The 20,194-nt window shown below is 40.1% G+C and overlaps 1 protein-coding gene across 4 annotated transcripts in view; it reads left to right on the top strand.

The window, feature by feature from the left end:
* OCA2 (OCA2 melanosomal transmembrane protein) overlaps nucleotides 1-20,194 on the top strand; it is a 302,523-nt gene that overhangs the window by 101,372 nt on the left and 180,957 nt on the right. For all 4 annotated transcript variants that reach the window (XR_014080337.1, XM_081583080.1, XM_081583078.1 and 1 more), the window contains 4 exons: nucleotides 717-782; nucleotides 4,004-4,060; nucleotides 5,122-5,246; nucleotides 11,303-11,441. Coding sequence is in view for 3 of the 4 variants with exons in the window: in XM_081583080.1 (XP_081439206.1) it covers nucleotides 717-782; nucleotides 4,004-4,060; nucleotides 5,122-5,246; nucleotides 11,303-11,441 (387 nt within the window). In the remaining variant the exon portion in view is untranslated. The remainder of the gene's footprint in view (nucleotides 1-716; nucleotides 783-4,003; nucleotides 4,061-5,121; nucleotides 5,247-11,302; nucleotides 11,442-20,194) is intronic.

Below are 20,194 nucleotides of genomic sequence, written 5' to 3'. Positions count from 1 at the left end.
GGCCTGGGGTTGTTTGAGGAGCAGTGCTGAACTGACCAAGGTGGCCACACATGGAACTTGAGATTGAAAAAAAACTCTATAGAATTTCAGAGATTGTTCTGAAAAATGTTTCTAAAGGCCAGTCCGTCAACCAAAGAGTAAAAATAATAATGTGAGACTTTGTTATTTATGTATTTATTTTCTTTTTTATGGCTAGAGTTGGTATAAACAAACACTAACTCTAAGGGTAAAATGTCTTAGAATCCTAAATCTTACACATAAACCTCTGTTATTTTTATTAATTGTTAAGGAGTAGTGTAGTAGTAGTTATTTAATTTTGGAAATAATTGATTGTGGCACATGGCTAGTGCTGCAGGAAACTCTCTGGACCGCTGTGCAGTCCTTTTCCAACAACCAGGCTCTCCAAGTGCCCTCACTTCCCAGTTGGGCTCCCAGCCATGATCCTACCTTCCCTTAGGGACAGGGACAGGGCTTAAGAAGTCTGCCTTTCTCATTGACAAGTGCATAGTTTTGATGTTACAATGCTTTGGGTCACGACTGTTTTTCAGTAATGATATAATAAGATTTCAAAGGCAAGTGGATGGTGTGATTTTTGTGATTTTTGTGATTTTTGACTCTGGCCATGAGTGGGTTTTCTGTCAAGTGCACATGTTAACAGTTTATCACCAGGAGGATGATGCCCAGGACTAATTGGCTAATTTGTGGTTTGATTGCAGAGACCCAGCCTGACCCATGTGGTGGAGTGGATTGATTTTGAGACTCTGGCCCTGCTGTTTGGCATGGTAATGACAGTCCTCCCAGTGGGACTGGGCCCCAAGTTTGCTGTAACCTGGGACTTTCTCTTTTGCTGTTGTCACTGCTAATTCTTAAGGACACCATGCTGCTTGACTGTTAGGGCTTGACTAAGAAGTGTTTGCAGGTCTAGCTAATTTCTCCTGATGAGGAATGGAGTAATTGGTGCTCTGGTTGGTTAGCTGGAAAATTTTAGCCTAAGGCCTCTGTAACAGAGAACAGGCAACAGAGAAATCTTGCCATTGAGAAAATTTAGCAGTTTTTTGAGTTACTGTCCTTAAAATATAAAATGATATATCTTAAATAAATGAATCATATAAATTTTTCAGTGATTGAAAAACTACTTTTAATTATTTGGATAAAGGAAGAGAGGAAGAAATTGTCTCTAAGTAATAGTTTGTTAATTTATCATATTTTCAAGTGACCACTCTGCTGCATGCTATGAAGAGTGTCACCAAATCAACCTGTAGGAAGGAAATTTTAAGACACACTAGTGGGTTAGTGCGGAGAAGGCAATGGCACCCCACTCCAGTACTCTTGCCTGGAAAATCCCATGGATGGAGGAGCTGGGTAGGCTGCAGTCCATGGGCTCACTAAGGGTAGGACACAACTGAGGGGACTTAACAGCAGTAGCAGCAGCAGCAGTGGGTTAGTGTGGAACATGAGTCATAAACAGGTTTAATTGGAATAAGGGGAATTTGACAAGGGTCTGGACAGCAGTGGCTCATGAGCTCTTGAACAGACCCCACAGTGGCTGAGTGATCTCAAGGAGGGTATTCCCTCTCAGGGCTAGAAGACTCACCATTTGTAAAGCAGGTCTCTATATACCCTCATTTCCTCATTAGTATTCTCTCTGCTCTGGCACCATGGAGGGCTCTGCTGCTCTAGGCTTCAATGTGATCCAAAGTAACTGTCTCCTTTGTGGGTGCAGTGTGGGATTCAGGTCAGTGCTCTGAATCCAGGCTTTATAGAGAAACTAATGTTTGCATTGGGTTCTGAAAAGTATATAGGGTATGGGCATATGGAAGGAAAAGGAAGGCATACCAGATACCTCATAAAATAAGTTTTTGTTTTAAAAAAAGCTTAAATGTTTGATGTATTAGTTTGCTGGGACTGCCATAATAAAGTACCATAGACTGGGTGACTTAAACAATAGAAATGTATTTCCTCATAGTTCTGGAGTTTAAAGTCCAAGATCAAGATGTCTGCAGTATTGATTTCTTCTGAGGCTTATAGATGATCATCTGCTCATGTACTCACATGATTGTCCCTCTGGGCATGTCTGTGTCCTCCTCTCTTCTTCTTATAAGGTCAACAGTCATATTGGACTAGGGCTTCACTTTAATTTAACTACCTTCTTAATACAGTTATATTGGATTTTAACAATAAATGGCTTAAATTTTTCTCAGTTGAAATCAGTTCAAGGTTCTATATAGAACTTTGGGGTGTGAGTGGTTCAGAGACAGTCTATATAACCAGACCCCTGTCTTTTTCACCCTGTTTCTTGCCAGTCATCCACTCATGGGACCACTCACTCAGTCCCTGAGTTCCAGTCTCTCTTGGGTGGTTCTGGCAGCAGACATGTGTAACAGTTTCACCACAACAATGGAAGACCACACAGGACCTACCCATTCACATTCATGTGTAGCTTCCATTGGTGTGAAGCACTATACTCTGTAAGTGGCCTCACAGTGGCCATTTGGATAGGATGAACAATGATGGTCATTATAGACAAGGTAGAGATTTGTACTGTTTTGCACTGTTTATGTGAAACACAGTTTGGGGACCACTATTTTCTAAAGTACTTTAGTTTACATAATTCTGTTGAATTATCACAACAACCTTACAAGGGAATAAGACATACAGAAGTAAGGTGAGAAAACCAAAGTACAGAGAATTAAATAAATTTTTTTGCTCAAGGCTCTGTTTGACTGTTTGCAACTCCATGGACAGCAGCATGCCAGGCTTCCTTGTCCATCACCAAATCCCGGAGTTTGCTCAAATTCTTGTCCAGTGAGTCGGTGATGCCATCCAACCATCTCATCCGCTGTTGCCCCATTCTCCTCATTCCCTCAATCTTTCCAAGCATCAGGGTCTTTTCCAGTGAGTCAGTTCTTTGTATAAGGTGGCCAAAATATTGGAGCTTCAGCTTCAGCATCAGTCCTTCCAAAGAATATTCAGGGTTGATTTCCGTTAGGATTGACTGGTTTGATCTCCTTGCAGTCCAAGGGATTCTCAAGAGTCTTCTCCAGCACTACAGTTAGAAAGCATCGATTCTTCAACACTCAGCCTTCTTTATGGTCCAGTTCTCACATTTGTACATGACTACTGGAAAAACTATAGCTTTGACTATATGGACCTTTGTCGGTAAAGTAATGTCTCTGCTTTTTAATATGCTGTCTAGGTTGGTCATAGCTTTTCTTCCAAGGAGCAAGTGTCTTTTAATTTTGTAGCTGAAGTCACTGTCCTCTGTGATTTTGAAGCCCAAGAAAATAAAATTTGCCACTATTTCCACTTTTCCCTATCTATTTGGCATGAAGTGATGGGACTGGATGCCATGATCTTAGTTTTTTGGATGTAGTATTTTAAGCCAGTTTTTCACTCTCCTCTTTCACTCTCATCAAGAAGCTCTTTAGTTCCTCTTCACTTTCTGCCATTAGAGTGGTATCATCTGCATTTCTGAGGTTGTTAATATTTCTCCCAGCAGTCTTCATTTCAATGTAACTACTCTTATAAAATTTATACCAGTTTAAAAAAATAAGTAAATGTAATTTAAGTCAGTTTAAAAGTCTTAAAACTTTTAATTGTTGCTGGTGTGAACACTTAGGTGCAAAAGGCCACATTCTATCCTATTTTCTGCCCTGTTTCTAGCTTTGTAACTGTGAGCAAGTCACTTTCTCTTTCTGCCCGACAGTTTCCTGGTCTATCAGTCAGAGAGTAATTATGATGCAGATGTTTACTGTGAAGTTCAGATGGAATGATAATGTACTTTGGGCACATTCTTGGACAAATGTAAAGGTGAAAATCCTCTAGTAAGGGGCTTGATTCAGAGAGTTAGTAAGTGGACCACACTTAGCAAAAGAGTGAGAAGTTTGATGAGGTGGTAGCTTTCATATAGAGGCTAGAGCTCAGATGTGTAAGTGGTCACTGATATCATTTCAGGATGCTGCTCTGAAACATTCTCTGTCTCCTTTTTCTCTTTTCCCTATAGATGATCTTAGTAGCCATATTTTCAGAAACTGGATTTTTTGATTATTGTGCTGTAAAGGTAGGTATGATGTGGCATTTAATAGTTACATATCAATTGATACTTTTTTCTACCATTACATATTTAGTGAATAAAACTATGTTTTAAAGCAAATATTTGAAAATTCTGTCCTCCTTTTCAAAATCACTGCTGCAAACCGGGGTATAATTGCTGTGCTAAGTTAGGTGTCTTTGAGCATCATTTTCAGATTCTCAACAAATAACCAAAGAAGAGGATCAAGGAGACTAGTATTCAAGTTGAATGCGTGATGGTGTTCAAATCGGCAGGTTGAGAGCTATGCACCAAAACCATTTTGCACTTCAGAGTATCTAAATATTTTAAGTCATCAGCTTCCAATTACTCTGCTTTTAGGTGAAATAATTTCAATGATTACTTTATGACATTGAACATATAAGCATTCATTTTTATAACTGGGACCCTGGGGAATCTTTCACCATTTTCTGACTGGTAGAATTTGTGTTGATCCTATCATCAGAGTTGGGAGGAAAAGACTAATGCAGACTAAGGCTGGACTTGAATTTCTTTTTTTTTATTTGAAACTGAAAAGTTCTTTTAAAAAATTAGTTATTTAACAAGCCCTTTCCAAACTTTGAATGATAGAACCATGTTGTGATTTTTGCCAATTTTGTGCACTATCTTGCACCTCCCAGGTAGCTATCTGGCCTCTTCCTCCCAATACCTTGGTACTAAAAGCAACCCCTAGATCCTCAAACATCAGCAGACTCTAGGGTCAGGTGAATCCCAAAGTCACAGCCCAGGCTGTCCAACCAAAAGGAGTTTGTAAAAGGATACAGACATGACAGGTTGTCACCTTATGAGAAATAGACCATCTCAAGGTACTGAAATGAGAATTGGAGGGAAGGAGTGTAGGCCCGCATGGATTTAGATGTTCAGGTCCAGCCATTACTGCCTCATTTCAGCAGGTTTAGGAGTTTGTAGGTCTAAGTTTTAATCCACCATGTAGTGTTTATTTAGACCCTTAGTTCTTAGAGTCCCTAATGAAAAGTTGCATCTGTTTGCTGACCCCCATTGATCCTAGCTTGTTCTTTATTGCATTCCAGGCATACCAATTGTCCCGAGGAAGAGTGTGGACCATGATCCTCATGCTGTGTCTCATTGCCGCTGTCCTTTCTGCCTTCCTGGACAATGTCACAACAGTGCTACTCTTCACTCCCGTGACCATAAGGTATGCAAAGTGGCCTTGTGTGGACATCAGGCCAGCTGATGGCAGTGTGTGCTGGCTGTCCTCCTCCCATATGATTGGCTCTGATCTTGCCCTCCTCCCACATGATTGGGTCTGACCTGCACATCCACTGGGACTGTGGCTCTGACTGCACAGCTGTGATGGCCTTAGCAGTGGTTGCAGAAATGCCTACAGGAATCAGCACACACAAACCTTTATGTCCTGTGGGACAGAGCATCAGGGGCCAGGAGTTCTACTCCACAGGCTCTATGGGGTTCTCAGCCAGAGAGCAGGAGGTGGGGCTACAGTCTTGTTCTGGCAGGATCCTTGTGGGATTGTTGGAGGGTTGGATGACCTGGCCTGGCAAGGCCTTGCAAGGTAACTTTGGGAAAGAGAAATTGAGTTTGATTCCATTTTGCTCCTTTTAATTCCACCCATTTCATTTGTGGGACTGATTACCTGGGGCCTCCTGGGGCTTGGGCTTCAGGCTGTGATTGTGCAGCCCCTTCCAAGGTCATGGATCTACACTTTTATCTAGACTTTATGTCCTTTATTTTAAGGATGGTTCTTAGCATATCATGGTCTTCCCCTGCTTAGACTCAACATGTGCTGGTACTGGCTGGTTCTAGAGAGACCAAGGGGTCACAGGTATGCCTGGTGGCTTCTGGGAAGCTAGGTAGTGAAGACATTTAGGCAACTCACTTCAGCTGCACTGATCTGGGTTGTTCCATCAAAGGAATAAAACAAGCTAGTGGTTCTGAGGATTCTATCAGATAAGAGATTCTCCTGCATATGAGGCGTGAGACACAGCAAGTACAATGTCACCAACAAGGGGCTACTTCCAGAGCTCAGGACTAATTCTGGGTGATGCCTTTGGTGTTTGGGAGAGTAGTGACCCTTAGAGGAGGAGTGAGTTAGAATGTGGAGTAGGGAGAGGAGAAGAAAGGGTAGAGAGGAACAGAGAGTTAGCAGCATCCCATGGATTGACCTGCAGTGTTATGAGTTAATCCGTTGCCCAGGCTTCTGTAAGCCTGGCTGCATTGTCATGGCCAATGTGCAAGTATGGATTTGAGGGGCAAGATGCTAGATTTAGCCTTCCTGCACAGGAGGTGCAGCACTTCCCAATACCCAGAGGTATAATTCTTCTGAGGGTAAATGGTGGATAAAGCATATGCTAATACCAACTCTGCCCCTGGACACCTCAGTGGGCAAGAGACAGTTCACACCCACCTCCCTCCAACCAGGGCAACTCTGCTGCTGACAGTGGTTTGAAACCATCTCACAATATGCCAGATTCCATCAAGTCACTACACATTCTGATGATGGCACCCTGATTCTCAACATCCTTGTACAGCTTGCACAGCTGCGGTTGTCTCAGCCTTGCTAGGATTTGTTTACATCCTCACCTTGCTAGGAACTGGCTTTGTAATTTTATGTGAGAATCAGTTCAGTTCAGTTGCACAGTCGTGTCTGATTCTTTGCTATCCCATGGACTGTAGCATGCCAGGCTTTCCTGTCCATCACCAACTCCCGGAGCTTGCTCAAACTCATGCCCATCGAGTCGGTGATGCCATCCAACCATCTCATCCTCTGTCATCCCCTTATCTTCCCGACTTGAATCTTTCCCACTGAAAGGTTGTTGCTGAGCCATGCAAGACACCAGAATTCATGGCCTCTGGAGAAGAAGAATTCAATCCGGGATCAGTAACGAGGCTTGATCTCTCAGAGCTTTTGTGTACTTAATAAAGTTTTATTAAAGTATAAAAGAGATAGAGAAAGCTTTTGACATAGACATCAGAAGGGGGTAGAAAGAGTGCCCACCTGCTAGTCTATACCCATCAGTGAGTTGTTAATTAGAGAAAGGAGATGATTCAAAACTCAGAGTGGCACCAGGCCCCTCAACCACAACATGCATTTTGAGATAATATTGGCACCAGATGAATTACCCCAGGCCATAAAACAATCGACATGAATCTTGAAGAAAGGCAGGTTTCCGAGTAAATATATAGTTTCATTAACATAGATTAGGAGAACAATGTATGAGTAAAACATACAGATTTGTTGAGCCCTTATAGGTTCCCAGTCTTCAGCAGAGCCGACTTGAAGAGAGAGTATAGGGTAAATATATAGTTCATTAACATAGCTTAAGAAAAGCATTTCCATAAGAAAAATGCATTAGTTAGCTCAAGGTTTGAGAAAAGTTAAGTTCAGGTGGAGCCAGGTGTTGTCATGGCAACACAGAATTTTAAGAGATGCTTCCTTTTAATTTTGTATAGAGACGGAAAAACTCTGACACTTGCAGTTTGTTTCCTCCTGCTGCTTAGTTCAGATCAGTTCAGTTGCTCAGTTATGTCCGACTCTTTGCGACCCCATGAACCACAGCACAGCAGGCCTCCCTGTCCATCACCAAATCCTGGAATCCGCCCAAACCCATGTCCATTGAGTCGGTGATGCCATCCAACCATCTCATCCTCTGTTGTCCCCTTCTTCTCCTGTCCTCAATCTTTCCCAGCATCAGGATCTTTTCAAATGAGTCACCTCTTTGCATCAGGTGGCCAAAGTATTGGAGTTTCAGCTTCAACATCAGTCCTTCCAATGAACACCCAGGACTGATCTCCTTTAGGATGGACTGGTTGGATCTCCTTGCAGTCCAAGGGACTCTCAAGAGTCTTCTCCAACACCACAGTGCAAAAGCATCAATTCTTCTGTGCTCAGCCTTCTTTATATTCCAACTCTCACATCCATACATGACCACTGGAAAAACCATAGCCTTGACTAGATGGACCTTTGTCAGCAAAGTAATGTCTCTGCTTTTTAATATGCTGTCTAGGTTGGTCATAACTTTCCTTCCAAGGAGTAAGCATCTTTTAATTTCATGGCTGAAATCACCATCTGCAGTGATTTTGGAGCCCAGAAAAATAAAGTCAGCCACTGTTTCTACTGTTTCCCCATCTATTTCCCATGACATGATGGGACCAAATGCCATGATCCTAGTTTTTTGAATGCTGAGTTTTAAGCTAGCTTTTTCACTCTCCTCTTTCTTTCACTTTCATCAAGAGGTTCTTTAGTTCTTCTTCACTTTCTGCCACTTAAGAGAGAGAGAGAAAACCTCTGATCCTTGCAGCCTATTTCCTCCTTTTGGAGACCTCATAGCCTTCCTGCCTGTTACCCTCTCACCAGCATCAGGGTCTTTTCCAATGAGTCAGTTCTTTGCATCAGGTGGCCAAAGTACTGGAGCTTCAACTTTAGCATCAGTCCTTCCAATGAATATTCAGGACTGATTTCCTTAAGGATTGAGTGGTTTGATCTCCTTGCAGTCCAAGGGACTCTCAAGAGTCTTCTCCAACATCACAGTTCAAAAGCATCAATTCTTTGGTGATCAGCTTTCTCTATTGTCTATCCATACATGACTACTGGAAAAACCATAGCTTTGACTAGACGGATCTTTGTCAGCAAATTAATGTCTCTGCTTTTTAATATGCTGCCTAGGTTTGTCATAACTTTTCTTCCAAGGAGCAAACGTCTTTTAATTTCATGACTGCAGTCACCATTTATAGTGATTTTGGAGGCCAAGAAAATAAAGTCTGTCACTGTTTCCCTTGTTTCCCCATCTATTTGCCATGACATGATGGGACTGAATGCCATGATCTTAGTTTTTTGAATGCTGAGTTTTAAGCCAGCTCTTTCACTCTCCTCTTTCACTTTCATCAAGAGCCTCTTTAGTTCCTCTTCACTTTCTGCCATAAGGGTGGTGTCATCTGAATACCTGAGGTTATTGATATTTCACTTGACAATCTTGATTCTGGCTTGTGCTTTATGCAACCCCGCTTTTTACATGATGTACTCTGCATATAAATTAAATAAGCAGAGTGACAATACAGCCTTGACGTACTCCTTTCCCAATTTGGAACCAGTGTGTTGTTCCATATCCAGTTCTAACTGTTGCTTCTTGACCTGCATACAGATTTCTCAGGAGGTAGGTAAAGTGGTTTGGTATTCCTATCTCTTGAAGAATTTTCCACAGTTTATTGTGATCCACACAGTCAAAGGCTTTGGCGTAGTCAATAAAGCAGAAGTAGATGTTTTTCTGGAACTCTCTTGCTTTTTGTATGATCCAGTAGATGTTGACAATTTGATCTCTGGTTCCTCTGCTTTTTTCTGAATCCAGCTTGAACATCTGGAAGTTCTCAGTTCACATACTATTGAAGCCTAGCTTGGAAAATTTTGAGCATTACTTTACAAGTGTGTGAGTTGAGTGCAATTGTGTGGTAGTTTGAACATTCTTTAGCATCGCCTTTCTTTGGGATTGGAATGAAAACTGACTTTTTCTAGTCCTGTGGCCACTGCTGAGTTTTCCACATTTGCTAGCTTATTGAGTGCAGCACTTCCATGGCATCATCTTTTAGGATTTGAACTAGCTCAGCTGGTATTCCATCACCTCCACTAGCTTTGTTTGTGGTAATGCTTCCTAAGGCCCACTTGACCTCACACTCCAGGATGTCTGGCTCTAGGTGAGTGATCACACTACAATTACTATTATGTGGGAATAGCAATTCCATTTATTAGTATACAAATTACATCTTTCATGATTAAAGTATTGGTGTGCTCAGATTTACTGTTTATATTATACTATTATATTCTTTATGACTCTCTAAGCTTAATCACATTTCTTCTGCCTCTGTCTGATTGAGTAACATTAGTCTTTAGAGTTGGGCTTCCCTGGTAGTTTAGATGGTAAAGAATCCTCCTGCAATGCAGGAGACCTGGGTTCGATCCCTGCATTGAGACTCATTCCAGTATTCTTGCCTGGAGAATCCCCATGGACAGAGGAGTCTGGTGGGCTACAGTCCATGGGCAAAGAGTTGGACATGACTGAGCAACTAAGCACAGCACAGCACACCATCTTTATAGTTAGACATCCAAATCTGGCATTGTTGATTAGCACACACTAATCCTTTTCTTGCTAAAAGCAGAGCCTGGGGCTTCCTTAGTTGAAAGCTGCTGCTGCTGCAGATTGCAGTCTGATCCTCTTTTTTGAACTACCTTCTCGACTTCTACACAGCTCTGTAGGCCAATCCTACTCAGAAGAGCTGCTGGCTATACTCTGGGCTGGAAGATAGTAGAAAGGACCCTTGAAGTACTTCCCTGGTGGTCTGGTGGTTAAGACTCTGAGCTTCCATTGCAGGGGGCATGGAATCACTCCCTGGTAAGGAACCAAGATCCCTTATGCCACAGGGCACCCCTACCAAAGAAGGTCCTTGAGGGCAGCAGGAGCTCCCCTTGCTGCCAACATCCAGGCTCAGGCCTAGCTTCTGTAAGAAAGTGGGCAATGTAATGGGTGGGTTGAGGAGACACCATGAGGTTTTCCCTGAACTTTCTTTAGAGCAGCCTTTCTCAACTGTGTGCCCAGTGGACCACTTGGGTAGCTGTAAATGCTGCTTCTTAGGCCCATCTCCGGGGGTTGTTCTGTCATGAGCTGGGTAGCAAGACTGTCAAGATCTCCAGACAAATCTAGTGTTTAGCTAAGGTGGAAAGTCACTGCTATAGAGTGTGTACTCCTTGTTAGGATTAAGCATAGTGCCTCAGCATTTGAAAAGGTGGGTAAGGAGCTAGGTTGGCAGGTGTGGTGTGAGCCGCTGGGTGGCAGTGCTTTCTGCTCCAGCCCCACCTTGACTCAGAGGGGTCTGGTGGCAAAGATGCATTCATCTGTGCCACTTCCTGCCCTGCAAGGGAACCTGTGCACCGAATGCTTCCTCCAGACTTGTGGAGCTGAGGCAGGAATGTATTTTCACATGGATGGTTCAGATGGGTTGTGTGTAAACTTTCAGAGAATTCTAGTGCTGAGAGTCAACTTTATCCTGTAGCTCTATAGCACTGTTGTCATTGTTTACCCCTCAGCATTTGCCTTTCTCATGGATATGTGTGTGTGTGTGTGTGTGCGCGCGCGTGCGTGCGCATGCTTCTTGTACCTGCAAGTGCTTTGAAAATATTTAGGTCGCACACGTGCCTTTCACAATATGAATAATGGGACTGTTTTCATTTTCCTTCATTTATGACAGATTGTGTGAGGTGCTCAACCTTGATCCAAGACAAGTCCTGATTGCAGAAGTGATCTTTACAAACATTGGGGGAGCTGCCACTGCCATTGGGGACCCACCAAATGTCATTATTGTTTCCAACCAGGAGTTGAGGAAGATGGTATGTATCACTATAATCAGATTGTTTCCAATAAATATAGACCCCAGCTTACTTGCACATTTAGCAATATTTTACCAACACGGATATCACTTCTTGTGAAGTGATCTTGGTCATCTTGAGAGTGGAAGGTTAGGTGACTGATCCTCTAATGTAGTGGTCTGAATTGACTTCATTCTCATTCTGATAAAATTTTAAGAAAATGATTACATTTTCTATTTAATCATAATATGCTATAATATATTAATGGGAATTGAGGTTTCTTCCAACAATATTAAGAATAAAATGATCTGCTCCCTCTCATTTTTCAACTGAGGTGGATGAATAAGTTCTTCATTGATGAAGAACTTAAGTTTTTTAAAATAAAGGTGAGAAAATGAAGGTCTTTCAGGATTTTTGGTAAGCTCTTATAAATATTAATATATAATTTCTTGTAAACAAAAATAAAAGCAAAGTATTAAAGAGAATGCAAATGCTATTTTACATATCTTAAAGTTAAAGTTAAATTATACAATTAATTTTCATTTGTCATTCTTTGATCATTAGAATTTTCTCAATATCTCTTCTCTGAAGTATCAATAAAAATGCTTTCAAATTGGTGTCACTTATTATAGGTGATACATTTATGCCTGTGTGTCTCTGAATGGTGTTAGTATGTTTGTGTATATTTGCTGTCTTTCATAAAAATAGTTAAGCCTTTGAGAGTTCATGGCTCTAAGGTGTTGAAGGGCATTTTGTGGGCCTACTGTGTTCTAGAGATTCAAGGTACAACTTAGATACTTTGGCTAAGTTTTAATGCTCCCTGGTTGCTCTGAAAACCAACTGTGACACTTCACCAGTCTTGCTGCATGAGCTGAGCAGCAGACCTCTCCTGACCATGTCACATGAGCACACCAGAAAGTGTGTGAATGCTGTAATTTGCTTTGGAGGCATCTGTCACCCAGAATAGGTTGCATACGCATGTCAGTTCAGTCAGTCAGTTCAGTCTCTCAGGCGTGTCCGACTCTTTGTGACCCCATGAATCGCAGCACACCAGGCCTCCCTGTCCATCACCAACTCCTGGAGTTTACCCAAACTCATGTCCATCGAGTCGGTGATGCCATCCAGCCATCTCATCCTCTGTCGTCCCCTTCTCCTCCTGCGCCCAATCCTTCCCAGCATCAGGGTCTTTTCCAATGAGTCAACTCTTCGCATGAGGTGGCCAAAGTATTGGAGTTTCAGCTTCAACATCAGCCCTTCCAATGAACACCCAGGGCTGATCTCCTTTAGGATCAGCCTTGCAGCTGATTGGATCTCCTTGCAGTCCAAGGGACTTTCAAGAGTCTTCTCCAACACCACAGTTCAAAAGCATCAATTCTTCGGCACTTAGCCTTCTTTATAGTTCAACTCTCACATCCATACATGACTACTGGAAAAACCATAGCCTTGACTAGACGGACCTTTGTTGGCAAAGTAATGTCTCTGCTTTTTAATATACTATCTAGGTTGGTCATAACTTTCCTTCCAAGGAGTAGCGTCTTTTAGTTTCATGGCTGCAATCACCATCTGCAGTGATTTTGGAGCCCAGAAAAATAAAGTCAGCCACTGTTTCTACTGTTTCCCCATCTATTTCCCATGAAGTGAGGGACCAGATGCCATGATCTTACGTTTTCTGAACATTGAGCTTTAAGCCAACTTTTTCACTCTCCTCTTTCACTTTCATCAAGAAGCTTTTTAGTTCCTCTTCACTTTCTGCCATAAGGGTAGTGTCATCTGCATATCTGAGGTTATTGATATTTCTCCCAGCAATCTTGATTCCAGATTGTGTTTCCTCCAGCCCAGTGTTTCTCATGATGTACTCTGCATATAAGTTAAATAAACAGGGTGACAATATACAGCCTTGACGTACTCCTTTCCCGACTTGGAACCAGTCTGTTGTTCCATGTCCAATTCTAACTGTTTCTTCCTGACCTGCATACAAGTTTCTCAAGAGGCAGGTCAGGTGGTCTGGTATTCCCATTTCTTTCCGAATTTTCCAATGTTTATTGTGATCCACAGAGTCAAAGGCTTTAGCATAGTCAATAAAGCAGAAATAGATGTTTTTCTGGAATTCTCTTGCTTTTTCGATGATCCATCAGATGTTGGCAATTTGATCTCTGGTTCCTCTGCCTTTTCTAAAACTAGCTTGAACATCTGGAAGTTCACAGTTCTCATATTGCTAAAGCCTGGCTTGGTGAATTTTGAGCAGTACTTTGCTAGCATGTGAGATGAGTGCAATTGTGTGGTCGTTTGAGCATTCTTTGTCGTTGCCTTTCTTTGGGATTGGAATGAAAACTGACCATTTCCAGTCCTGTGGCCACTGCTGAATTTTCCAGATTTGCTGGCATATCGAGTGCAGCACTTTCACAGCATCATCTTTGAGAATTTGAAATAGCTCAACTGGAATTCCATCACTTCCACTAGCTTTGTTCATAGTGATTCTTTCTAAGGCCCACTTGACTTCACATTCCAGGATGTCTGGCTCTAGGTGAGTGATCACACCATCATGATTATCTTGGCTGTGAATATCTTTTTTTGTACAGTTCTTCTATGTATTCTTGCTACCTCTTCTTAATATCTTCTGCTTCTTTTTAGGTCCATACCATTTCCGTCCGTTATCAAGCCCATCTTTGCATGAAATGTTCCCTTGGTATCTCTAATTTTCTTGAAGAGATCTCTAGTCTTTCCCATTCTGTTGTTTTCCTCTATTTCTTTGCACTGATCACTGAGGAAGACTTTCTTATCTCTCCTTGCTATTCTTTGTAACTCTGCATTCAGATGGGAATATCTTTCCTTTTCGCCTTTGCTTTTTGTTTCTCTTCTTTTCACAGCTATTTGTAAGGCCTCCTCAGACAGCCATTTTGCTTCTTTGCATTTCTTTTCCATCGAGATAGTCTTGATCCCTGTCTCCTGTACAATGTCACGAACCTCCGTCCATAGTTCATTAGCCACTCTGTCTATCAGATCTAGTCCTTTAAATCTATTTCTCACTTCCACTGTATAATCACAAGGGATTTGATTTAGGTCATACCTGAGTGGTCTAGTGGTTTTCTCTACTTTCTTCAATTTAAGTCTGAATTTTATGATAAGTAGTTCATAATCTGAGCCACAGTCAGCTCCCGGTCTTGTTTTTGCTGACTGTATAGAGCTTCTGAGAGAGCTATTTTCACAGGAAAATAATGTTTTATTATTTTTATTTTATAGTAATACATTTATTTTAGAGAATGTAAATCACACACACACATATCAGAAATAAAAAATTGTCATAATCCCACCCCACAGAAATAAATCCTCTCAATAGTTTGGTTAGTTCCTTGGTGGTGGTTTAGTCACTAAGTCATGTCTGACTCTTGCAACCCCATGTACTGTAGCCTGGCAGGCTCCTCTCTCCCTGAAATTCTCTAGGCAAGAATACTGGAGTGGATTGCTGTTTCTTTCTCCAGAGGATCTTCCTGACCCAGAGGTTGAACCCGGGTCTCCTGCACTGCAGGCATATTCTTTACCAGCTGAGCTGTGAGGGAAGCTGCTTATTTTGGTGCATGTAGTCTGCATGAATGTTTGTGTTGGATATATATCAGAAAAAAAATAAAGCTGCTCTTACCAAGATGGAGTAACAGGGACTGTATTTACCCGCTTGCTTGAGACATCCAAAAAGAAAATAAACCAAAATCCAAAAAACAAAACCAGAAACAAACCAAAACCAGACAGTGGTAACCAAGGTACTAGATATCAGGTAAAAAAGGGCAGTGATCCATGAGAAATGGGAAACAAATGAAATGAACTTATAGTTGCCCCAGCTCACTACCTTGAGAGATTTTCCAGGATGCAGTTTAGGGAGAGAGAATCCATGTGGAGCCCACCATATTCCTAGAGTCGAGCAGGTAGAACTGACTCTGGAGAGAACAAGACAGAGAACCAGAGAGAACCAGAGAGGAGACAAAGAGAGAACCTCAGAGTACTTGAAGAGGGAAACTACCTGTGTCCAGGGGAAGAATAACCCAAAAAGATTAGAGGGAAGAGTGCTTGATACACTGAGGGCCAAGAATGATATCTGTTTCTGCCAGGAAGACTGTAAACCTCTTAATTCATGAGGTATTGGCCCTGATTCCACCTAATAAATCTTAAAGACCTCAAATAATCAAATTGTTTTTAAATGGTTTAACTACATCCAAAAACAAACATCAAGAATATTTATAGGAATGGAAAAATATCCAACGACACACAAGGTAAAAATCACAATGTCTGACATCCAATCAAAGATTACCAGGCATGCAAAGAAGCAAGAAAATTTGATCTATCACAAGGAGAGTATGAACCATTTGGAATCAACCCAGAATAGACACAGGTGTTATAATTAACAGACAAGTGCATTAAAACTGTTATTTTTTTTAAACTGTATTCCTGATGTTCATTAAGTTAAAAAGAAACATGAAAGATATTTTTTAAAAAGGCCCAAATCAAACTTCTAAAAATGAAAACTGTAATGTATGAGATAAAAATCTCTTGTTAGGATTAAAATAGCAAATTAAGAATTTCATAAGAAAAGATTAGTGAAGTTAAGGACATAGGTCCAAAATAAAACAGAATGAAAAGTGATGAAAGACATTCATGAGCTAAAGGGAAACTCCAAGTGGCCTAATATATCTATAATTCTTATCTCTGAACGAGAGGGAAACAGAGAAAAACATTTGAAGAAAATATAGTGTAAAATTTCAAATTTTATGAAAGATATAATGTCAGAGATTCAGGAAGTCCAATGAATTCAGAGCACAAGAAACATGAAGAAACTACACTAAGCCATGTCATAATTGTTATACACGTGAAACTTAAATAATGTTATAAACTGATGATGCTGCTAAGTCGCTTCAGTCGTGTCCGACTCTGTGCGACCCCATAGACGGCAGCCCACCAGGCTCCGCCGTCGCTGGGATTCTCCAGGCAAGAACACTGGAGTGGGTTGCCATTTCCTTCTCTAGTGCATGAAAGGGAAAAGTGAAAGTGAAGCTGCTCAGTCGTGTCTGACTCTTAGCGACCCCATGGACTGCAGCCTACCAGGTTCCTCCGTCCATGGGATTTTCCAGGCAAGAGTACTGGAGTGGGATGCCATTGCCTTCTCCCTAAACTGATGATACTTTGATTTAAAAAAAAGACATAATGGGTTGTTTATTTTTTAAAGACCTATACTTTGACTTGGATATTTCATTTTGGAAATAATAAGAAATAGTTATTTTCAAAGTAGATATTTAAAAGATCTATATAAAACAGCTATTTTTAACAGCATAAAATCGAAAAACCTATGTAAAATATTCCAAGAATCAAAGAAGAACGTGAAATTGCAAAATATTTTGAATTGAATTATGAAAACAAAGTTTTTAGGGTTCCTCTCAAGCAGGAGTCAACAAACTTCTTAAAAGGCCATATAATTACTATTACAGGCATGTGGGCCTTATGGTCCCTGTTGCAATCTCTCAACTCTGCCACTGTTGCAGGAAGGCAGCCCCAGCCAACACATAAATGAATATGCATGTCTATATTCTAGCCTGCAAGTGTAGTTTTATGGTCCCTGCTCTAAAACAGTATTTAGAAGGGAACATTAAATACCAATTAGGAAAGAAGAAATATCTCAAATTAGTGACCTCACCTTCGGTCTGAAGAAACTAGATAAGGAAGAGCAAACTGAAAGTAAGCTGAAGAAACACAGACCAGCATGGAGAACAGGAAAAACAATAGAGAAAATCAATGAAAGAAAAAGCTAGTTCTTTGATAGGGTAAATGATTCTGACAAACTTCTGGCCAAACTGATGAAGAAAATAAGAGAGAAGACATAAATTACCAGTATCAGGAATAAGAGAATTACATCACTACAGAGCACACAGACATTAAAGACATTGTTAGGGAGTATTGTGAACAACTCTATGTCAATAACTTTCACAATTTAGATTAAATGGACAATTCCCTTGAAAGACATACTCTACCAAACCTCACTCAAGAGGAACTAGATAACCTGAGTAGCCCTATATCTATTAAAGAAATTGAATTTGTAATTAAAAACCTTCCCAGAAAGAACAAAGCAAAGCAACCAAAAACTCAGGCTAAGATAGCGTTCATGAATTCTACCAAATATTTAAGGAAGCAATAATACTGCAATACCAATTCTACACAAAATTTTATAGCAAATTGAAGAGGAGAGAATATTTTGCAACTTACTCTATAAGGGCCTGATACCTAAAGCAGATAAAACCAGGATAAGAAAACTGTTGACAAATACTTTTTATGAACACAAATAATAAATTTAAAAATTAGCTAATCCAATTTAAAAACTTATAAAATGAATAATACTCATAATCAAGTGGAATTTATCCTAGAAATGGAAGATTGGTGCTGTATTTGAAAACATCAACCAATGCAGTTTACTAACAAACTAAGTGGGAAAATCCATAGGATTATCTCAATAGATACAGAAAAATATCTGGCAAATTCAACATCCATTACTGATCAAATCACTCAATAAAGTAGGGAAAGAAGTGAGCTTCATCAGCCTGATAAAGAGCATCTATGAAAATATTATGGCCAGCATCATAGTTAAAACAGAACAACTAAATATTTTCCTCCTTAGATCAGAAACAAGACAAAGATGTCTGTTCTTACCCTTAAAAGCATTTTACTGGAGGCTCTTGTTGGTACAATAAGTCAAGAAAAGAAATACAAGGCATCCATATTGGCAGAATTAAAAATAAGGAAGAATTAAGTCTGTTTGCATATTACATGATTGTTCATTTATAAAATCTGAAGGAATCTACAAAAGAAACAAACAAAACAAAAACTTATGAAAATCATAACTAAAATTAACAAATGTACAATACAGGATCAATATAGATAAATTAATGATTTTCTATATTCTAACAACAAACAATTGGAAACTGAAATAAAAATGCCATTTACAATAGCATCAATATATAAAATAGGTTAAACCTGACCAAACATATGCAAGAAAACAACAAAATATTGCAGAGAATAATTAAAGAAGATAAAAATAGATGGGGAGATTTATTTTGGTCATGGATCAGAAAACTCAACATCATTAAAGTATTAGTTCTTCCTAGATTGATCTATAGAGTCATGCAATTACTATAAAAAGACAGCAAATTTTTCTTTTTGTATAAATTGACAAACTGATTTTAAAATTTATATGGAAATTCAAAGTATCCAGAATGGTCAAAAACAAATCTTAAAGTGCAGAACAAATTGGGAGGGCTAGTCCTACCTAATTTCACAACTTATTTTAAAGCCACAAATAACAAAAACAGTGTGGTTGGCATCAAGATAGGTGGAAGGTAAATAGAACAAAGGATATAAATACCAGATACAAATTTCAGATATAAATCCTCACATACATGACTTTTGACAAAGGTGCAAAGCCAATTAAGTGGAGAAAGGATAATTTTTTCACAAACAGTCCTGGAATGAATGAACATGCATATGCAGGAGAAATGAATTTCAGTCCACACCTTCTACTTTATCAAAAGATTAACTGAAATGTGGATTATAGACATAAATATAAAGGCCAAAACTTTAAAATTCTTAATAGAAAAGATAATTTACAGTAGAATAGATAGAGAAGTAGTTCAACTGAGAGCATGGTTACTGTAATTTATTAGACTAATTTTAGAACTTGGCTTCCTGTTTCTGTTATTTGTCTCTTCTTTTTATGGCAACATATTAATGAATGCTGCAACAGCTTAGCTGCCCCTAGCTGGCATCACATTAGTATTTATTTACTTATTTATTCAAGGATAATTGCTTTACAAAATTTTGTTGTTTTTTTGTCAAAGCTCAACATGAATCAGCCATAGGTATATATATATATCCCCTCCCTTTTGAACCTCCCTCCCACCCCCCTCCCCATTCCACCCTTCTAGGTTGATACAGAGCCCCTGTTTGTGTTTCCTGAGCCGTACAGCAAATTCCTGTTGGCTATCTATTTTATGTATGGTAATGTAAGTTTCTATGCTACTCTTTCCATACATCTTACCCTCTCCTCCCCTCTCCCCATGTCCATAAGTCTATTCTCTATGTCTGTTTCTCCATTGCTGCCCTGCAAATAAATTCTTCAATACCATTTTTCTAGAGTCCGTATGTATGCATTAGAGTATGATATTTATCTTTCTCTTTCTGACTTCACTCTGTATAATAGGCTCCAGGTTCATCTACCCCATTAGAACTGACTCAAACACATTCCTTTTTATGGCAGAGTAATATTCCATTGTGCATATGTACCACAACTTCTTTTTTTTTTATAAATTAATTTATTTTAGTTGGGGGCTAATTACTTTACAATATTGTAGTAGTTTTTGCCATACATTGACATGAATCAGCCACGGGTTTACATGTGTTCCCCATCCTGAACCCCCCTCCCACCTCCCTCAACATCCCATCCCTCTGGGTCATCCCATTGCCCCAGCCCTGAGCATTTGTCTCATGCATCGAACCTGGAATGGTGTTCTGTTTCACATATGATAATATACATGTTTCAATGCTATTCTCCCAGAACGTCCCACCCTCACCTTCTCCCTCAGAGTCCATAAGACTGTTCTATGCACCTGTGTCTCTTATTCTGTCTCGCATATAGGGTTGTCATTTCCATCTTTCAAATTCCATATATATGCATTAGTATACTGTATTGGTGTTTTTCTTTCTGGCTTACTTCACTCTGTATAATGGGCTCCAGTTTCATCCAT

Source organism: Giraffa tippelskirchi, chromosome 3, assembly GCF_054371585.1.
Source record: "Giraffa tippelskirchi isolate mGirTip1 chromosome 3, T2T-mGirTip1v1.2.pri, whole genome shotgun sequence".
NCBI classification, from domain to species: domain Eukaryota; kingdom Metazoa; phylum Chordata; class Mammalia; order Artiodactyla; family Giraffidae; genus Giraffa; species Giraffa tippelskirchi.
Note: the sequence above shows the minus strand (reverse complement) of the source record. Positions and strands in the feature narration are given on the sequence as shown.